Here is a 15,797-nt window from a genome sequence, read left to right as displayed (position 1 = left end):
AGAGCTCTGGGGTGCGCCGGGGCTCCCCATTGCCACGGACGGACCCGGAAAGCACAGGGTGCCAGGAGGTAAAGTAGAAGGCATGAGCCCTGGGAGCGCTCGGGGACTTGCCACCGAGCAGAGGCACCGGCGGGGTGGGGGGAGCTGGCCCTGGCTCCCTGGCAGGGGTCTCGGCCGCCTCACAGCGCGGCGGGGAGCTCCCCGGCCCGGGGAGGATCCTCAGCCATAATTACACAGGGCAGCGGAAACGCAGCTTGTCGCATCCCGCCACGTGAGAGCCGAACGCCCCGGGAAGGCGATCGGCCGTGAGCGGAAGGAGTGAGCTCTCCGCCACGCGAGGTACGAGCTGGGCTGTGAGAGCCCCAGCCAAGCGGGCGCTGCCAACCCGGCCCGGGCTCGGCGGCTGCCGGTCGCCCGCCGCCGAGGAAGGAAACTCCGCTTTCCGCCTCCGGTTCCCCCCGCGCTGCCCACCTGGGCCAGGCCCCGGGCCCTCATGTCAACTGCGAGCACCATCCAGCCGCCCTGAGCAAAATAACAACACACCCCCTGGGTCAGGCGGGCCGTGGGTGTTTTTAAACTAAAGGGTTTACTTTCTGGAGCAGAGCTGGCCACGAGCGTGGTGTTTTCCTCAGCCCGCCTCCAGACGTGTAGCTGACGTGCCGCTTTCTGGGAGGCTGACAGTGGGCTCGCTGTGCTGCTTGCAGGGGTGCAGCCCCTCTCCTTCCCACCATGGCTCTGTCCTGCATGTTGAGGCTACCGCGCTGGCACCTTCGCCCTTCAAGTGCTCCCCTGAGCAGCCTGACCAGTCGGGACCGCAGCCTGCCGACGGAGAAGCAGACAGCACCAAAGTGGAAGGAGAAGAAAAAGGCCAGGGAGGGCTGCAGCCTGCCAGGTTCTTCCTGGGAGGAGAGGTACGACTCTTACAAAATGACCAAGCACTGTTCCAGAGCACCAAGCACTTGAAGTGGTTACAGCAGTGGGTCGTGAGTTTCACCTCCACCCAGCTCTCCCCAGTAGGAATAGAAGAGCCAGGGCTCAGCTGACTTCCCTGGAGCTTCACCTGGGGATAGGAATAATGGAAAAAACAAATGAAAAGGTCTAAGAGGAAAGGATCAGGAGCACAGTAGTTGCCATACTGGCAAGCAGAAAGTAGTCATTTGATTTGCAGTTCTGTGCCTGAAAGTAGTGGGCACTGGGTGCTTTGGCAGCAGCTCCAAAAATCCCAGTAAGCAGTAACAGCAACTTATCCAGCTGCAGGGTGAGGTTCTCCATGGGCTCACTGAGTCAGTAGTTGATGGATAGTTATGATAGTTTGGATCATATTCACCTCAACCATTAATCTGTCTTAAAAAAAAAAAAAATCAGCTTTTATGTGTTTTGTTCTTGCTTGCCCTGCCTCAGATACAAGAAGTGGCAATTTTCAAGGTTTATCTCTAATCTGCCACTGCATGTGTGCCCAGGTCAGTGAGCATGGGCACCCTGTAATTCCCTGCCTGCTAGACACAAACTGTGCATTTCACTGTGCCGGATTTAATCTAGTACAGCATTAGCAAAAAGATGTAGTAGTGGCTGGAAGTGTGAGCAGGTAGATGATGCAGGATGGATGCACTGAGTGATGAGAGAAGCATCTTGCTCTTTTAGGGAAAAGCTCCAGGGAGACAGGACTCAGGCTATCCTTGGAGCCGCAAGGGAGGGCCAAAGGCTCTAATTCAGTGGGAGAAAGCAACAGAGTCCATCTGAAGTTACAAAGTTACAACATGATCTTTTTTTCCCCTTTGTTTGTTTTGTTTTGTTTTGTTTTGTTTTGTTTTGTTTTGTTTTGTTTTTTTCCCCTCGGACCCCCGGTAACATCTGAATACTCATTCCCCTGGCTCTACCAGCCTGGAGTCAGACCTCACCCAGGGATTGGCAGGGCCTCTCTGGGTCCCTGTGCAGGGGAAATGCTGTTCCTGGCCCTGTCCTCTAAAGGGGGATTAGAAAGATACCTGGGTTACCCAGGACACTCCGGCACTGCTGGACAATCTTCTGCCAAAGGCTCAGCCTGTCCCTGGAGAGCTGGTCATTGTGGTTCCTGGGTCCCTCCTCCAGCCACAAATATTCTGCACCGGGAAGGTGCCATGAAAAGGGAGTTTGGAAGTTTACGGCCAGCCCTGGTGCAGACTCTGTACCAGAACAGTCCTGCCCATGAAGCAGCTGCTGGGAATGTTACACCATAAGTATCAGGAGGTGAGTAGCTCTGGGCACTGCTGCAGTGTTGTGCTTTCCAGGTTAGCCAATGTGGTGACTCCGCTGTGGAGACTTCCCTACCAAAAGCAGCTGCAGGTAAGATGTGATTACATGGACTTCTCTGTACTGTTGCCCCAACTGTCCCCCCAGCCCCCTTGAGCAACAGCCCCTAGCATTAGTCGCTTAATGCTGTAAACTCTTCAGACCCCATTTTCTGCTGCTTTAATTCTTCAGTTATTGTGGAGGATAGAGCTGGAATGTTCCCTGTGGGTGCTGTGTGTGATCACCACCAGCACAGAGGATGGACACTCACACAGTGATCCCGTTCAGTGCAGGACAACTGGTTCATTGTGGCTTCAGGTTGGACCCAGTGCTCCAGGCCAGTGATTGGGGACCATGGTCACAGGATTTCTCTCTCTCTGTTGCTCCAAGCAGCTGCAGTGATGAGAAAGGCAGAGTTCCTCTGGGGCTATATCCCACTTGCAGTATTCCCTCCTGTTGGCTTTCCCAGAGGTGGGTGATAAAGAGGTGCCCACGGTCATATGTTCTTGTGAGAGTGTTTCTGGCTCAGGACTTCTCTGCAGGTGAAGTATGAAAGCCAGAGGAAGATTTTGCAGACACTGGCATCTCGTCTTGAGGAGCTGGGCATAGATGTGAAGAAACCTGGTGGACTCTGCTGTCCTCTCCCGCCTGTAGTCCCTTCGGTGAGTATCCGTGGGAACACTGCTCCCTCTGAGCCACTAACAGGCTCTCGACTCCTAGAGAGTCCCGTGGTGGGGATTACTTGTGGCACAGAATGTGTCTGTGGTAGTCCTTGTCAGCTTCTACTCTGCAGCCTGTGACTACCAGAGAGTGAAACAAGCCCAGTGATTAGGAAGTTTTTTTTGTGCCCTGATAAACCTGACACAGAGAGCCATTTCTTATTCCCAAGGGGAAGTACTGGGGGTCTCGCGCACAAGCTCTGTCTCTGCATTTTGCACATTCATGTGTATCTTCCTTGCCAACAGAAAAAAACAAGCTGGGTTTTGGCTTTCCTCCATTACTTTTTCTTTTAATCCAAGGCTTTACTTTTCCTTTTCTCCCTCAGCCCATCATTAATGGCTACCGAAACAAATCTACTTTCTCTGTGAACCGAGGACCGGATGGTAACCCCAAAACTGTGGGGATGTATGTGGGAACTGGCAAAGGTCAGTGCAGGACAAGGAGTTCGGGAGAAAACTGCTGGTGTGGGCTGGGCTGGGGCAAGGCTCTGCTGTGACAGCCTCCACCTAAGTTAGAAGCCTGAATCCTGGGGGACACCAACAGAAACACCACCAAGTCCAGGGTAGCAACTTTAAAACCTCAGTTCACTAGCTTCTTAAGAAACACCAGCTTCTAATTTTCTAAATACACAGCAGTAAGGATGACAGCTGTGGTGGCAGCCCCTCCAGGATTTAGTTTTGTTAGTCTTAATTATGCTGTTCCCATGGTTTTAGCGTGCTCCAGGAGGCTGTGCTGAGCAGGGAGAGCGTGGGGGTGTGTGCACATCCACAGGCAGCAGAGCAGCATTGGAGCTTTTGGGATGCAGTGTGGCAGTGTGGTTTTCTGCAGTGAAGGGGTGAGCTGTGTGCCCCTTGCAATCTGCTCAGTGATGAACTCATTCACATCATTGATACTAGGTTTTGTTTGTCAACATCCATACTTTTCACTTTGAAAAAATAATTCCATGGATGTGTTTTACCTTTGATAGCAGAGGTTTAGCACTTAAGTTGAAGTGGGAATGCTGTCTTCCAGGCAACCTAAACTGTTTTGCTGCTGTAAGCCCGCACCATTATTCTACAGTTAGAAAACCAGCTTGATCTGCTTTGGCTTTCTTAGTTTAAAAACAGCACAGTTTGGGATTTGATAGAGGACATTTAAAAAGCTCCTGGAGCTTCAACATATTAATGGAAGTCAGTGAGAGTAATCGCTGGGAAAGGGAATTCTGGTAGGTCCTGCAGACTGTGGGTACCCAGAACATCACAAGATTTAGTCAGCCACTTAGATACCGGGTTTGGGGTTTTTTCCTTTTTTTTTTTTTTTTTTTTGTACAGTGGGAGAATTCAGGGGAAAGGCCTTTCCACAGTTTATCATGTCAGTTGCTACATTGGTTTATGTGCCCTGAAACAAAACAATTAAATACCTGTCTGTCTCTCTCCAGCAAGAAATATTGTCTGTGTGAAAGCAAACCACATGGAGAACATACCCCCAAAACACAAACAAGTAGCCCAGGTAAATAAATAAGTCATGTCTGTCCCAAAACACTGGAACAGAGGGACTGCCATGACTCTTATTTGTGAGAACATTGTAATTTTAGTTACACTGTGTTTTCAAGTTCCTTTTCATGTTCTGAAAGTTTCAGGCCTGACTCTGATGGATAAATATTTTTCTAAAACTTGCATGTTAATGTTGCAGTCTCTAAACTGTCCCAAACAATGAAGTTAATCAAGTGACAATGAATTCCTGACAATCTATTAAAATATGTAAGAATCACAAATTGAAATTATTGAAGTGTCTTTTGTTCCAAGAACTTGGAAAGAGCTTTCACTCAGTGTACTGAAATCAAACAGAAAAACAAGGTGATATTGATGGAAGGGCCACCCATTTGGGGTGCACGGAGTTATGCTAAGACCAGGGCAGTTGTCTTTGCTCTACTACAAGTGCCATTTCCCCTCCACACAGTGCTATGAGGAGTTCATCCGTCGCTCCCCCCTGGACCCTTGCATCCTCTTCCACGAAGGCGGACACTGGCGGGAGCTCGTTGTACGCACCACCAGCTGTGGCCACACCATGGCTATCATCACCTTCCACCCCCAGGACCTGGGCCAGGTGAGTATGTGGAGGACAGGGCCCCTGGCAAGAGGCATATCAGGTAGCTGGCTGACCTGAGCTTGCTGGGTGTATCGCTGGGGAGAGGTGTCTAATCAGATTACCCAAACAGTCAGGTTTTCCTTTCTCACTCTTGACAGGAGGCACTGGCTACTCAGAAAGCATTGCTTAAGGAGTTCTTCACGTGTGGACCTGGAACAGTCTGTGCCTTGACTTCACTCTATTTTCAAGAGAGGTATATGTCTCGACACAGGGAAAAAGTGGAAACAAATCTACCTCCTTTTTCTCCCCCCTCTCTGATCAAACTCAAATTCTACCAGTTCAGGAAGTGCTTGAAGAGCATGACAGATGATTGGATGCCTCTTGCAGATGTGGTTTTAAGATGGCCACATCTTTTGTTTTTCCAGACCTGAAATACTTCAAGTCACTGTGGCTCTACCTCATGGGAATTATGAGCATGGGAAACTAAAGAATAACACCTACAGTGACTTTTGCAAGACAGTAAATCACATTAGCAGCAAAATTGGGGAACAGACCTTAGGAATCAAAATAAAAATTCTTGGATCCTGTTGAAAGTCTCACATGAAATAAAAGTTGGTGGGGAAAGAACCATCTTTCTCTGCACATGAGCACCCTGGGAATGGGAATGGAAATGATAATCAGCTGCCTCTCTGCTGCCTTCTATCTAACAACTGTTTTTTTTGTGTGGTCTGCTAGCACTATGACACGCTGCACCCACGAGCAGTCCCCCTTCCAGCTCCTTCATGGAGAACCACACATCCTTGAAGAAGTGCTCGGCCTGAAGTTTCGCATCTCTCCAGATGCCTTTTTCCAAATAAACACAGGTGGAGCAGAAGTTCTGTACCAGGCAGTCCGGGAGCTGAGTCAGGCTGATGAGGACACCATCCTCCTTGACATCTGCTGTGGAACGGGTGAGCAGTAGCCATGTGAGCCTGGCTTCCAGGGCTGGTGCTTTGCATACCAAAAATGGTCCCCACTATCTAAAGGCTTGCTTCTTCAGCATGGATGTATGGAGTATTTTTGTTTCCCTCGTTTCCAGGCACAATTGGTCTTGCTCTGGCTCACCAAGTGTCCAAGGTTATTGGTATTGAGGTGGTGGAGAAGGCAATAGAGGATGCCAGATGGAATGCAGCATTCAATGGTGAGTTCAAACTCACTGTGGCAGAAAGTTTCAAACTAACTGCTGAAAAATCAGAAGCAGAAGTGAGCAGAGGGATCCTAACAAGCTACCTCCATGCAGCGAAGGGCGGTACTTCATGATATACCTAATGTCTGGTGAGACTGACTCTGCTCAGTTCATGTGTTTGATTTTTGCTTCACAGGAATTTCAAACTGTGAGTTTCACAGTGGAAAGGCAGAGACTATGTTACCACAGCTCCTGTCATTGTGGGAGGATGACCGACCCCTTGTTGCTGTGGTGAACCCATCGCGGGCTGGGCTCCGTGAGAGAATATGCTATTTATTTTCATCTTGAAAACAGAGCATTTTGAACAAGTTCTGTGAGATCTGTTATACGGGCTCCAAACCCTCTCCTTGCTTAGTCTCTAGTTTCTTACCTTGTTGCTGACAAGTAACATAACAATCCCATAGAGTCTGCTGTTTTCGGTGCCTTTATCATACTTTCTCTTTAAAGCAGACAGCTTGAATCTTTTTTCCATCTTTCATAGGCTCACAGAGTTATTTAGGAGAGAAGGAGTTTCTGGAGGTCTGTGGTGCAGTCTCGCTATTAAAGCAAGGCCAACCTCAGAGTTGCCTAAGGTTGCACAGGGCTACAAAGCCCAGTTGAGGCTTGAATGTGTCCAAGGGTGGATATTCTCTCCTGAAAGTGTTTTCCCTAATATATTTAATCATATTTTCCCCTTGCTGCAGCGCACCTCTTGCCTTCCACCCTCTTCTCATGCACCTCTGAGAAGATTCTGGCTCCACCTTCTCTGTAATCCCCCATGAGGCCCCTGAAGATAGAAAATGGATCCCTGCTCACCTTCTCTTCCCCAGGCTGAATAGCCCCAGCCCTCACACTCTCCTCATGCTTGCTATGCCCCAGCCCTGTAACTGTCTTAGTGGTCTCTGCTGGACTCCAGTGTATACCGGGAAGTCCCAAACTGGTCCTGGTGCCCAGATGCAGTCTCACAAGTGTGCATGGAAGGTTTTGCATGGCTCTGCTTAATTAAGTAACAATTTTTCTCTCATCCTTCATCCCCCTGGGAAGCTGAGGGATTTATCCCACTGCTCCACCCTGCCAAATCAGCTGAGCTCTTAGCAGAGTGGTTTGCATCCTTGGCCTCTTAAGAGCCTGCATCTGAGATAGGACATGGCAAAATGCATTTTTTTTTTTCTCTGTATTTTTGACGGTTCAGTGCAGTTCTATGATGTTTGCTGTGCAGTTGCTCCTTCTGGAGAGCTCATGGTGGTGGTGGGTCATTGGGGAAGCACGGTATCTGTTTTTGCAGATTACAGGGCTGTGCGGGCCATCCGAAACTGCAAGTCCATCCGGAGGCTGCTCTACATCTCCTGCAAGCCAGAGGGTGAAGCCATGAGGAACTTTCTTGAGTGAGCACCTTCCTCTCTTCCTTCCCAATGACCTGGTGACAGACCCTATTAAGTCCAGACAAGGACATAAATATTTGACCGTGGCTTATGAAGGTTTTTGTTGTGACTGAATTTCACTGGGTGAGTTCTGCAGGTGTGATCCAGGACTAGTTAGGGAATGGTCAGAAGTTGTTTATGCTTCTGTGTTGCTTTGGGTTTACCTGCACTTGCTGGTTTAAGGCAGTGGGTATTCTTTGAGTTTTATTTTTCAGCAGGATGCTTTAGTGCGTCAGCAAGGAATAGAAAATAATGTGAACATGCCATAATGGCATTGTGAATCCTTCCTCAACAAAACAGCACATTGGATGTGGGATAGAGAGTACATTGGGTTCACTGCTGGAAGGTTGGCCCCTAGACAATGAAGTGAAGCCAAGGGGATTAGTCACCTACTTAGGGTTAATCATATAGCCTAGTCTTTATCTGGGGCAGGCCTTTTGCAGGTGATAAATCTGTCCACAGGTAACCAATGAAGGTAGTGCAAATCTGAGGATTATTTCCTAAGAGTTATTAAGTGTCTTTCAGCTGGCATGGCTTGTGATAAAGGGAGCTTTAACCTTGCCACTAACTCTTCAGCTTGTCCATGAGGTTTTCAGAGTTGGTTGTGGGATTCAGTATTGATGGTTCCAGACCTCAGGCAGTGGCAGCTGCAGACTCTGAGGGATGTTAGCCAAACACTCAATACCTCCTCTGTGCTACTGCTCTACCAATAATGGTGGGAAGGCTTCTGCTACTGGTTTAAAGGATGCTCTCTTTGCTTTCCACAGGCTGTGCTGCCCACCCGACCCAGGGAAGAACCTCGCAGGAGATCCATTCGCCCCCATGTTGGCTGTACCATTTGACATGTTTCCTCATACTGTTCATTGTGAGCTGGTGCTGCTGCTCACCCGCTGACAAGGAGGCAGGTATGCCAGCTCTGAGAGCTTGGGAAGCAACCTCCTACTGTCCTGAAGACTGGAGTCGATGTAGTTAGGATTTTAACTTATTTTCTTGAAATTTGTATAAAAATAAATTATTTTGCTTTTGCTTTTACTTTGGGTTGCCTAACTACACTGTTCTGTAAGGAAACACTTGGATTTCTGGGGTGAAAAGGTTCTCTCTAGCTTTTCATCACCCTTCCCTACGCTGCAACCTCTCCTAGGGCTGCTGGTTAAAGCAGCCTGGAAAATAACGCTCTCCTTGATATTGTGGGTTTCCACCATCAACATGTGAATATGAAGTACTAAAATCCACTGTATTTTCAAATACTGCCATGGCATTCATTCTCTGTGTGTTTCAAGGATATTGCAGATATTTTTTCAAGTTGATAGTGCACTTGCTATGAAGAAACTGTAGGAACTAGAACTCCTCATGCTTTTGGGGTCAGAGAAATATTTCCTGCATAAACTTCCAAGCCCAATATTGAATTGCTGTCAGTCACGTGGATAAGTTGGAGGCAATGAGAAAGATTTTTCTATAAAATGAAATTAAGAGAGAAGAGATTTCAGTGTCTCTCCTTCCACACCTGCTTCCCCCTTCTCCGCTAATCCTTAATGATACCTAAATGTGAAATGCCCTGTGAAAATGTCAGAAGCAACAAGCTCTTTCCTCATCACGTTTCTCAGCAATAGCCAATTCAAAAATTTCATGTGTTTTGTATCTGGCCTGCTATGCTCACTGACTGGCAAGCTGTGAACATCAATGTTATATGAAGTTCTCTTCAGCTCTTCAAAAGATGGAGCTGCTACAACCTGGAGGTAGGTCTGAGTAAGCAGAATCCCCTTGTGTTTTGTGAACTCCACGTTGTTTTGAGGACTCCTTTTATTTTTTTTTTTTTAATTTATTTTTATATTGTATTGAAGTTACCTTTTGGTTTATCCTGGTCATCTAGGCCAGACCAGTAGCAGAACAGGTTTCTACAATCAGGCTGTTAAACTTGACTCTTTCCTCCAAAAGAGGAATTCCCTGTCTGATATGGGTGAATCAAGGCTGACAAACTCCCAGTGAAACGGGGAGAGGTGCCTGTATTATTAAGACTTTTAAATCCAGTTCTAGGGAACTCTGAGCTTGGAATAACCACCACCACCAGTCTCAAGCCATGGGGGCTTAAAATACATGGGTTTAGGACTTGAGACTTACTACACCAGAAAGGGAGATGACGTAGAGATTCCTGACTGGCATAGGTAAGTGTCAGTCTTGTACTATCGCACAAGTGTAAGATTCTTGCACACTGTTACAGCCTCTTGTTTTCACTTTATAGCGAGGAATGCCGTTTTCCAGCAGTTTTTTGTGTAATTTTACCTCGGCTTCTCGCCGCGAGATCTGAATGGATTTCCGCCTACCCTGGCTATGCTTTTGTCAAAAGGAAATTTGCTGCAAATTAGCGGGGGAGAGATAATGACTTTAAATCAAAAAGTGACAGAGGACTAGGAAACCTTTCCACTAACCTCTGGAGTGCTGAAGATGCAGGACAGGTTTTATCTGCAATTGGGGAGGGTTGCACAGTGGCCTCCGTGTCAGGTTCCAGGACAGTCACAGGGGCAAGACATCTGTTTTGCTTTTCTGGGGCAAATACACTAAGCAATATGTTATTTGCTGTGTATTAGCATCTAAGCATCTGAAAGCTGCCTGTGTACCAGAGACCTGCGACCACTTTCCCTCCAGAGCAGGTTACTCCCGTGCCCTCCGCTAACACGTCATCGTTTTCCCGCTCGTGCGCAACTGTGCTGTGTGTCTGGCTGCCATCCCGCACCCCTAGAACTGTCTCAGCTTCAGCTTTCTGTGGGTAATTTATGGAACGTGCGAGGCAACAGAGGATGACTCAGTGGTAGGAGCGGTGGGGATGCTCACTGCTCAGCAGGTGCAGAGCAGCCTGGCTCTGCCTGCGCGGCTGTGGGGCATTAGGACCCGGAGGTTGCTGAGCGGAGGAGGCTGAATCCCCCTCCCGCTGTCACCCTCTCTGCCTCTGCAGCTTTATTCCTCATCTTCAATGGTGACTGACTACCTCCCGCCCAGGCTGGCAGCCAGAGAGAGAAGGCCTCACTAGGACCTGTTCCCAGCAGCTCCATGGCATCTCCCAGGACTATCACCATCGTCGCCCTCTCGGTGGCCCTGGGGCTCTTCTTTGTCTTTATGGGGACCATCAAACTGACTCCTCGGCTCAGCAGAGATGCCTACAATGAGATGGTGAGTACGGCAGCACGGAGGGGGATGCATTAGTGCTCTCTCCCCTCAACCTTGCGGCAGAATAAGTGTTTGCAGTGGGATACACAGACAATGATTGCTCTGGAGCCCCGAGTGATGGGCGGGAGAGGAAAGAAGGGATTATTTTTAAATCTGTCTCCTTATTCGATGGACATGGAGAGAAACATAATACGCAGTGCCAAGGATATCCACGCAGCCCTCCCCTAGGCTCCCTCTGATCCTATCCATGGAGAAACCTCTTGTGGACAAGGATGGGGAGGGGAGGCAAGGAAGACAAGGTAGCACAGCACACCAATGCCTGCAAAAGATGGGGACACAAGGGTCTCTGAAAAGCAAGGTCTGAAGATGTGCCAGACATGTAGCAGGCAGGTACAGCTGGTCCCTGGGAGAATGCATACCCCCTGGACTCAGGGTAGGAAAAGCAGATGCCTGCTTTGGCAGCCAGATAATCATCCTCAGAATTCTGTGCTTTACAGCAAGGATAATGACACTGACTGTCCCTACCTCACCAGTCTTGTGCAGGGATTAATTCATGACTCTGAAATGCTCTGATATTCTTAGCTGGCAGAAGAAGATACTATTGTCACCTTATTATTCTCTTTAGCCTGGGAAATGAGCCTCTCCTTCTCTTGCCTAATGGGAAAGGGGTGACAAGAGGCAGAAGTCACTGTGTGTGTTTCTCAGCTGGTGAGCTATTTTGTGCTCCTCTCTGCCTAGGGCCAGCCCTGCTGCAGAGCCAATTTGCTGGCTGTGAGCTGCAGGCAGGCGAAGGGCTGGCTGCTACGTTGTGCTTCCTTGTCTATGTTTGTTTATTCTCCTGCCACCCTTTCCCCCGCCCCCCCCCTTATATTTATTGCAGCAGCTCAAAATCGTTGGTATAATTTTTGTGGCCCTAAAAAAAAGGGTACTGGAAGTTTCCAGTATATTCTGTTCTCTCCCTTTGCTCCAGCTGCTTTTCCTTAGCTCTCAAATAACATCTGAATCGCAGTACCTTGTCTGCAGTCCAGCACAGGGGGTCTCACAGAGAAGGATCACCAAGAAGTAACTCAGGAGCAAGAGACTGAGATAAAATGCCCAGAAAACAAAGCTCTTAAGCTTCTGCTGCATAAGGGACAGAAAAAAAAAACACTGAGACTTTAGCAGCATTGCCAAATCCTTCCTCTGTAAAATATTTTGCTTCTCTGTCCCTTTCTGTTTTACCAAGAGTCAGGCCTACAGGTAGGAATGATCTCCATTTTTCCAAAGAGAAAGCAGAGGTACTCAGATATTACACAGCACCATCATTCTTAATAGCCCATATTGTAGCATGCTGATGCTCATTAGGCTTTCAGGCTTTTGCTGCGCTGCATACCAGGGTGATCTGTCATGTAATGGAGACTGTGAAACCTGATCTTGCCAATCAATAAGCATGGCTTCTTGCCCCAAGCAGAGAACCTCTGTTATCCACCTGCAACACCAAACTTGCAGTTTTTCATTCAGCAAGAACCAGACATGCTAGTTTGTCTAATAAAATACTTAAAATACCAGAGTACTCTAGGACATGCTGATAGTACATTTATTTAAAAAGCTTTATTTTTCACAACTGTTTAAAAATACTCTGAGAGGTTTTATTCACTGAAGGTTTAAAATGCATCTTTACAATGCATACACTTAAATATGTCATGAAATCTTCAATTATTTAAGAGCAAAATTGACAGATCTATATATTTTTTAACCACCTGTGAAGTGTCAGCTCTTCTTAGAAGGACGCAGCAAAATTTACAGAGTAGTGGCGAAGTTCTGTGTACCTGTAGTGCAGGTTTCCAAAATCACATGGAAGTAAATCTACAATCTGATCAGTGTCTGAGAGAGCTGAACAACTCCGTACTCAAGATTCAGCTTCCATTTCCCTCTCCCTGATTAGAAAGCAGAGAACAGAGTGGCAAGAAGGTCTGCAGTGATAGTATACTCAGCTGTAAGTGGAAATAATTTCACTGCCTCCAATAGCTAGGGGCTTTATTAAAATATAAAGGAAATACTTGATTGAAAAAGAAAAAAATGCCAAACAAAAATGGTAAGCCCACAAGCACCTAATGTTCAACTGCAAGAACTGGATGTGTATAAGGACAGAGGTGGTTTCTTCCCTGAAACAATGAGGCTGCTGTGTAAGGAGGCTGTCTTGCAATTTACACTGCTTCTAAAATCCAGCATAATCGAGGGAGCAAAGGATGTCAAACGTCAGTTTGCTTTCATCTGAGGAATAAAGGTATCATAAAGGTATGTAAACACAGGATACGGTTGATGAATGTCAGCTTTGATGTATAGTTCTATGCTAAGATTGTACTGCCTGTAAACACTGGGATGTTATAAGTTGCTTTGAGGAAAAAAGAGACTTCTGTTTTAACTTGCTGTGCCTTAGCTTTCCAGGGATTAGGTGTGTTATTTAATTATAAAGGACAAGCTACTCTCAGAGAGAGGTACTTTTTTTTACACAACATAGTTCTGCATTGCTTATTCTAGCAATTGTAACTTCAGATTTCAGGAGAAGGTACACCTGGCCTGGTCCTAGCTCCAAAGATGGGTGCTAGGCTGCAGAACTATTTTCCAGTGAGGAGACAACAGCTTATAAAGGGGGAATTGCAAGTTGATGGTGTTGATTATCCCCCCAACAAAAGCTTTAGGGTTACAGATTGGATATTGTGCCAGAGGGATCTGCGATGATTGAAGTCATCTTTAGGTCATATTGCACATCAGTCTATTTCAGTGGAAGTCACCTTTGCCTTTGCTTTCTCACATTGTGGTGTTCTACGCTATTACTGCTTGATTTCAGAAACGAGCGTACAAAAGCTACGTGCGGGCCCTCCCCATGCTAAAGAAGATAGGAGTCAGCTCCATCCTTCTCCGCAAGAGCATTGGTGCCCTAGAAGTAGCATGCGGCATTGTCATGACACTGGTGCCTGGTCGTCCCAAAGACGTGGCCAACTTTCTCCTCCTCCTCCTTGTCCTGGCTGTGCTCTTTTTCCACCAGCTAGTGGGGGATCCACTCAAGCGTTACGCCCATGCCCTAGTCTTTGGGATCCTGCTTACCTGTCGTCTGCTGATTGCCCGCCAGCCTGAGGAGCAGCTGCCAGAAAAGAGAATCCTGTCAGTGAATGGGGATGAGCAGCCACTCATCCATGAAGCAGCTCCTGAGAAAGGCAAAATGAAGGTATCCTAGTTGAGCGCGTGTGAGAAATACGGACCCTCAAGGCAGCTCTCTCCAAAATCACCCAGAAAATTTGTTTTTTATTTACCTATTTATATTTTTTGTCTGTCTAAATAAAGTTGCACTTGGGGTCTGAGACACACATGGTATGTCTACACTGTAGTCTTGCTTTTGCTGCTGCCCTGTAATGTAGAAAAATACAAGCTAGCTTTCACCAGGACAGCTTGGAGGCAGTTAGCAGCCTGGCTGGAGTAGTGCTGGCCTCAGCAGAAGCTGCAAAACCAGCCTGAGAGCATGGGCAAAGACTTGGGCAGGTAGTCACGCTAACTCAGCACTGCTGCAGCAGGGAGATTAGTCCCTGAGCATCAGCCCTGAGCCTCAAGGCAGCTGAAACCTGGCCTGGATGCATTTCTGCTATGTGGCAGTCTTGGCAACAGTGGCTGGGTAGAACATAACCAGTGTCCCTGTGCTGGCTTGTGCAGCCCCATCCACAAATCTGCATCTCCTTTTCCATAGTCAAGGGGGGAAAGGACCCTACCAAGCATAAAAGTGCTGTTTGTTGTGTTTGAGAGAGGTGTCCCTTAGCCTTTGGTGTCTTTGTACCCAGTCCTTTCTTTGGACTGCTTATCCAGGGAAAACATGGGATGTGCTGTTTACATCTTCCTTGATTTACACACTTTGCAGAGGCTCTGAAACTGGGACAAGAGCCTGATAACAGTAATTTTTTGCCTGTTTCACATGAGATAATGACACCTCTTTACCCCTCTTGGCAGAGAGTAAAAATCCCAGATGAGGGGATGGGGAGCAGAACTGCCCAAAGAACTCACAAAATATCTGTCTGCTGTTGGCAAGGAGCATCATGCTCCCTATTTACTTGCAAGAAAAAATCCCTTTTTCCACAACTACCACAACTTTATAGAATTGTTGGTTATTGCTGATACATGAAGGTCTGAACGTGTCCAGGTACCTCATTGTTCATCCCACGTACAACTTCAGTGAGCTGAGGGGAGTCCTGATGTTACCAAAAATTATAACCAAGAAAACTCTCCAAAGCAAATGATGGTTTAGAAAGCCGACATTGGCTTATTGCAGCGCTGGGTGCATGGGGGAGTTCTCTGCCTAACATGCACACCGAGGGACTAAGGCACACTCATTATATACATTTAAAAAATGAATATTCATGTAATTTCTGAGAAGTACCCAATTATTTCCAGGAAATCTAGTGCATATACTAAAACATTGCAAAACTGCCTCCACGCAAGCGTACTGAATTGGGGAAGGGTCTCTGGTGGCTGTTTTGAGGTATGGACCCTAACTTAGTTTGCACATTTATGGTCACAACTCACAGTTTGGATTGCTCTTTGGCACGCAGACTTGCTTATCTTGTCTGCATAAAGTTTACACAAAGGGGGCCTGTTCTCTGTATACTTGTATAATTGTTTAAGTCTTTGGTATCAATCCCTCCTTTGGAAGTAGTTAGATTTTCCTACTACTTCCATATATTTTTCTCAATGGTTCTCTTAGTACAACCTATGCAGATTTCTATAACAACTATAACTACAGAAATTATTACTTCCAACAAAGTGGCTAACCATTGTTTTAGAGACCAGCCACCTAATCCTTGGAGGATCTTGTTGAGCCAATTATTCTCTGCTGCATCCCTGGTCACTCTGCTGTCTTCTGCTAATTTTCTGATTTTGTCTAATTGTTCTTGCAGGTTATCAGCAATATTTGGGTTGTGGATACAGCA

The 15,797-nt window shown here is 47.1% G+C and overlaps 2 protein-coding genes across 9 annotated transcripts; both read left to right on the top strand.

The window, feature by feature from the left end:
- Window positions 1-248: 248 nt before the first annotated feature.
- On the top strand, window positions 249-10,783 carry TRMT2B (tRNA methyltransferase 2 homolog B). 8 transcript variants are annotated; one of them, XR_006166963.1, is made up of 14 exons: window positions 249-339; window positions 705-911; window positions 2,268-2,322; window positions 2,811-2,930; window positions 3,314-3,413; window positions 4,406-4,476; window positions 4,927-5,073; window positions 5,214-5,308; window positions 5,791-6,005; window positions 6,134-6,235; window positions 6,417-6,536; window positions 7,545-7,644; window positions 8,448-10,440; window positions 10,631-10,783. XR_006166963.1 is itself a non-coding variant. In XM_032995954.2 (13 exons), the coding sequence occupies exons 2-13, from the start codon at window positions 730-732 to the stop codon at window positions 8,572-8,574; spliced, it is 1,434 nt and encodes a 477-aa protein (XP_032851845.2). In that variant the 5' UTR covers window positions 249-339; window positions 705-729; the 3' UTR covers window positions 8,575-10,783. The 8 variants fall into 8 exon arrangements, 5 of the variants coding, with proteins under 5 accessions (XP_032851845.2, XP_032851847.2, XP_032851849.2 ...); XR_006166962.1 differs by having other exon boundaries at window positions 8,448-10,444; XR_006166961.1 differs by having other exon boundaries at window positions 8,448-10,486.
- Window positions 10,724-14,189, top strand: TMEM35A (transmembrane protein 35A). Its single transcript, XM_009971227.3, has 2 exons — window positions 10,724-10,845; window positions 13,673-14,189. The coding sequence occupies exons 1-2, from the start codon at window positions 10,726-10,728 to the stop codon at window positions 14,057-14,059; spliced, it is 507 nt and encodes a 168-aa protein (XP_009969529.1). The 5' UTR covers window positions 10,724-10,725; the 3' UTR covers window positions 14,060-14,189.
- Window positions 14,190-15,797: the final 1,608 nt, after the last annotated feature.

This window comes from Tyto alba, unplaced genomic scaffold (assembly GCF_018691265.1).
Source record: "Tyto alba isolate M040663 unplaced genomic scaffold, T.alba_DEE_v4.0 Super-Scaffold_5, whole genome shotgun sequence".
Taxonomy (NCBI): Eukaryota; Metazoa; Chordata; class Aves; order Strigiformes; family Tytonidae; genus Tyto; species Tyto alba.
Note: the sequence above shows the minus strand (reverse complement) of the source record. Positions and strands in the feature narration are given on the sequence as shown.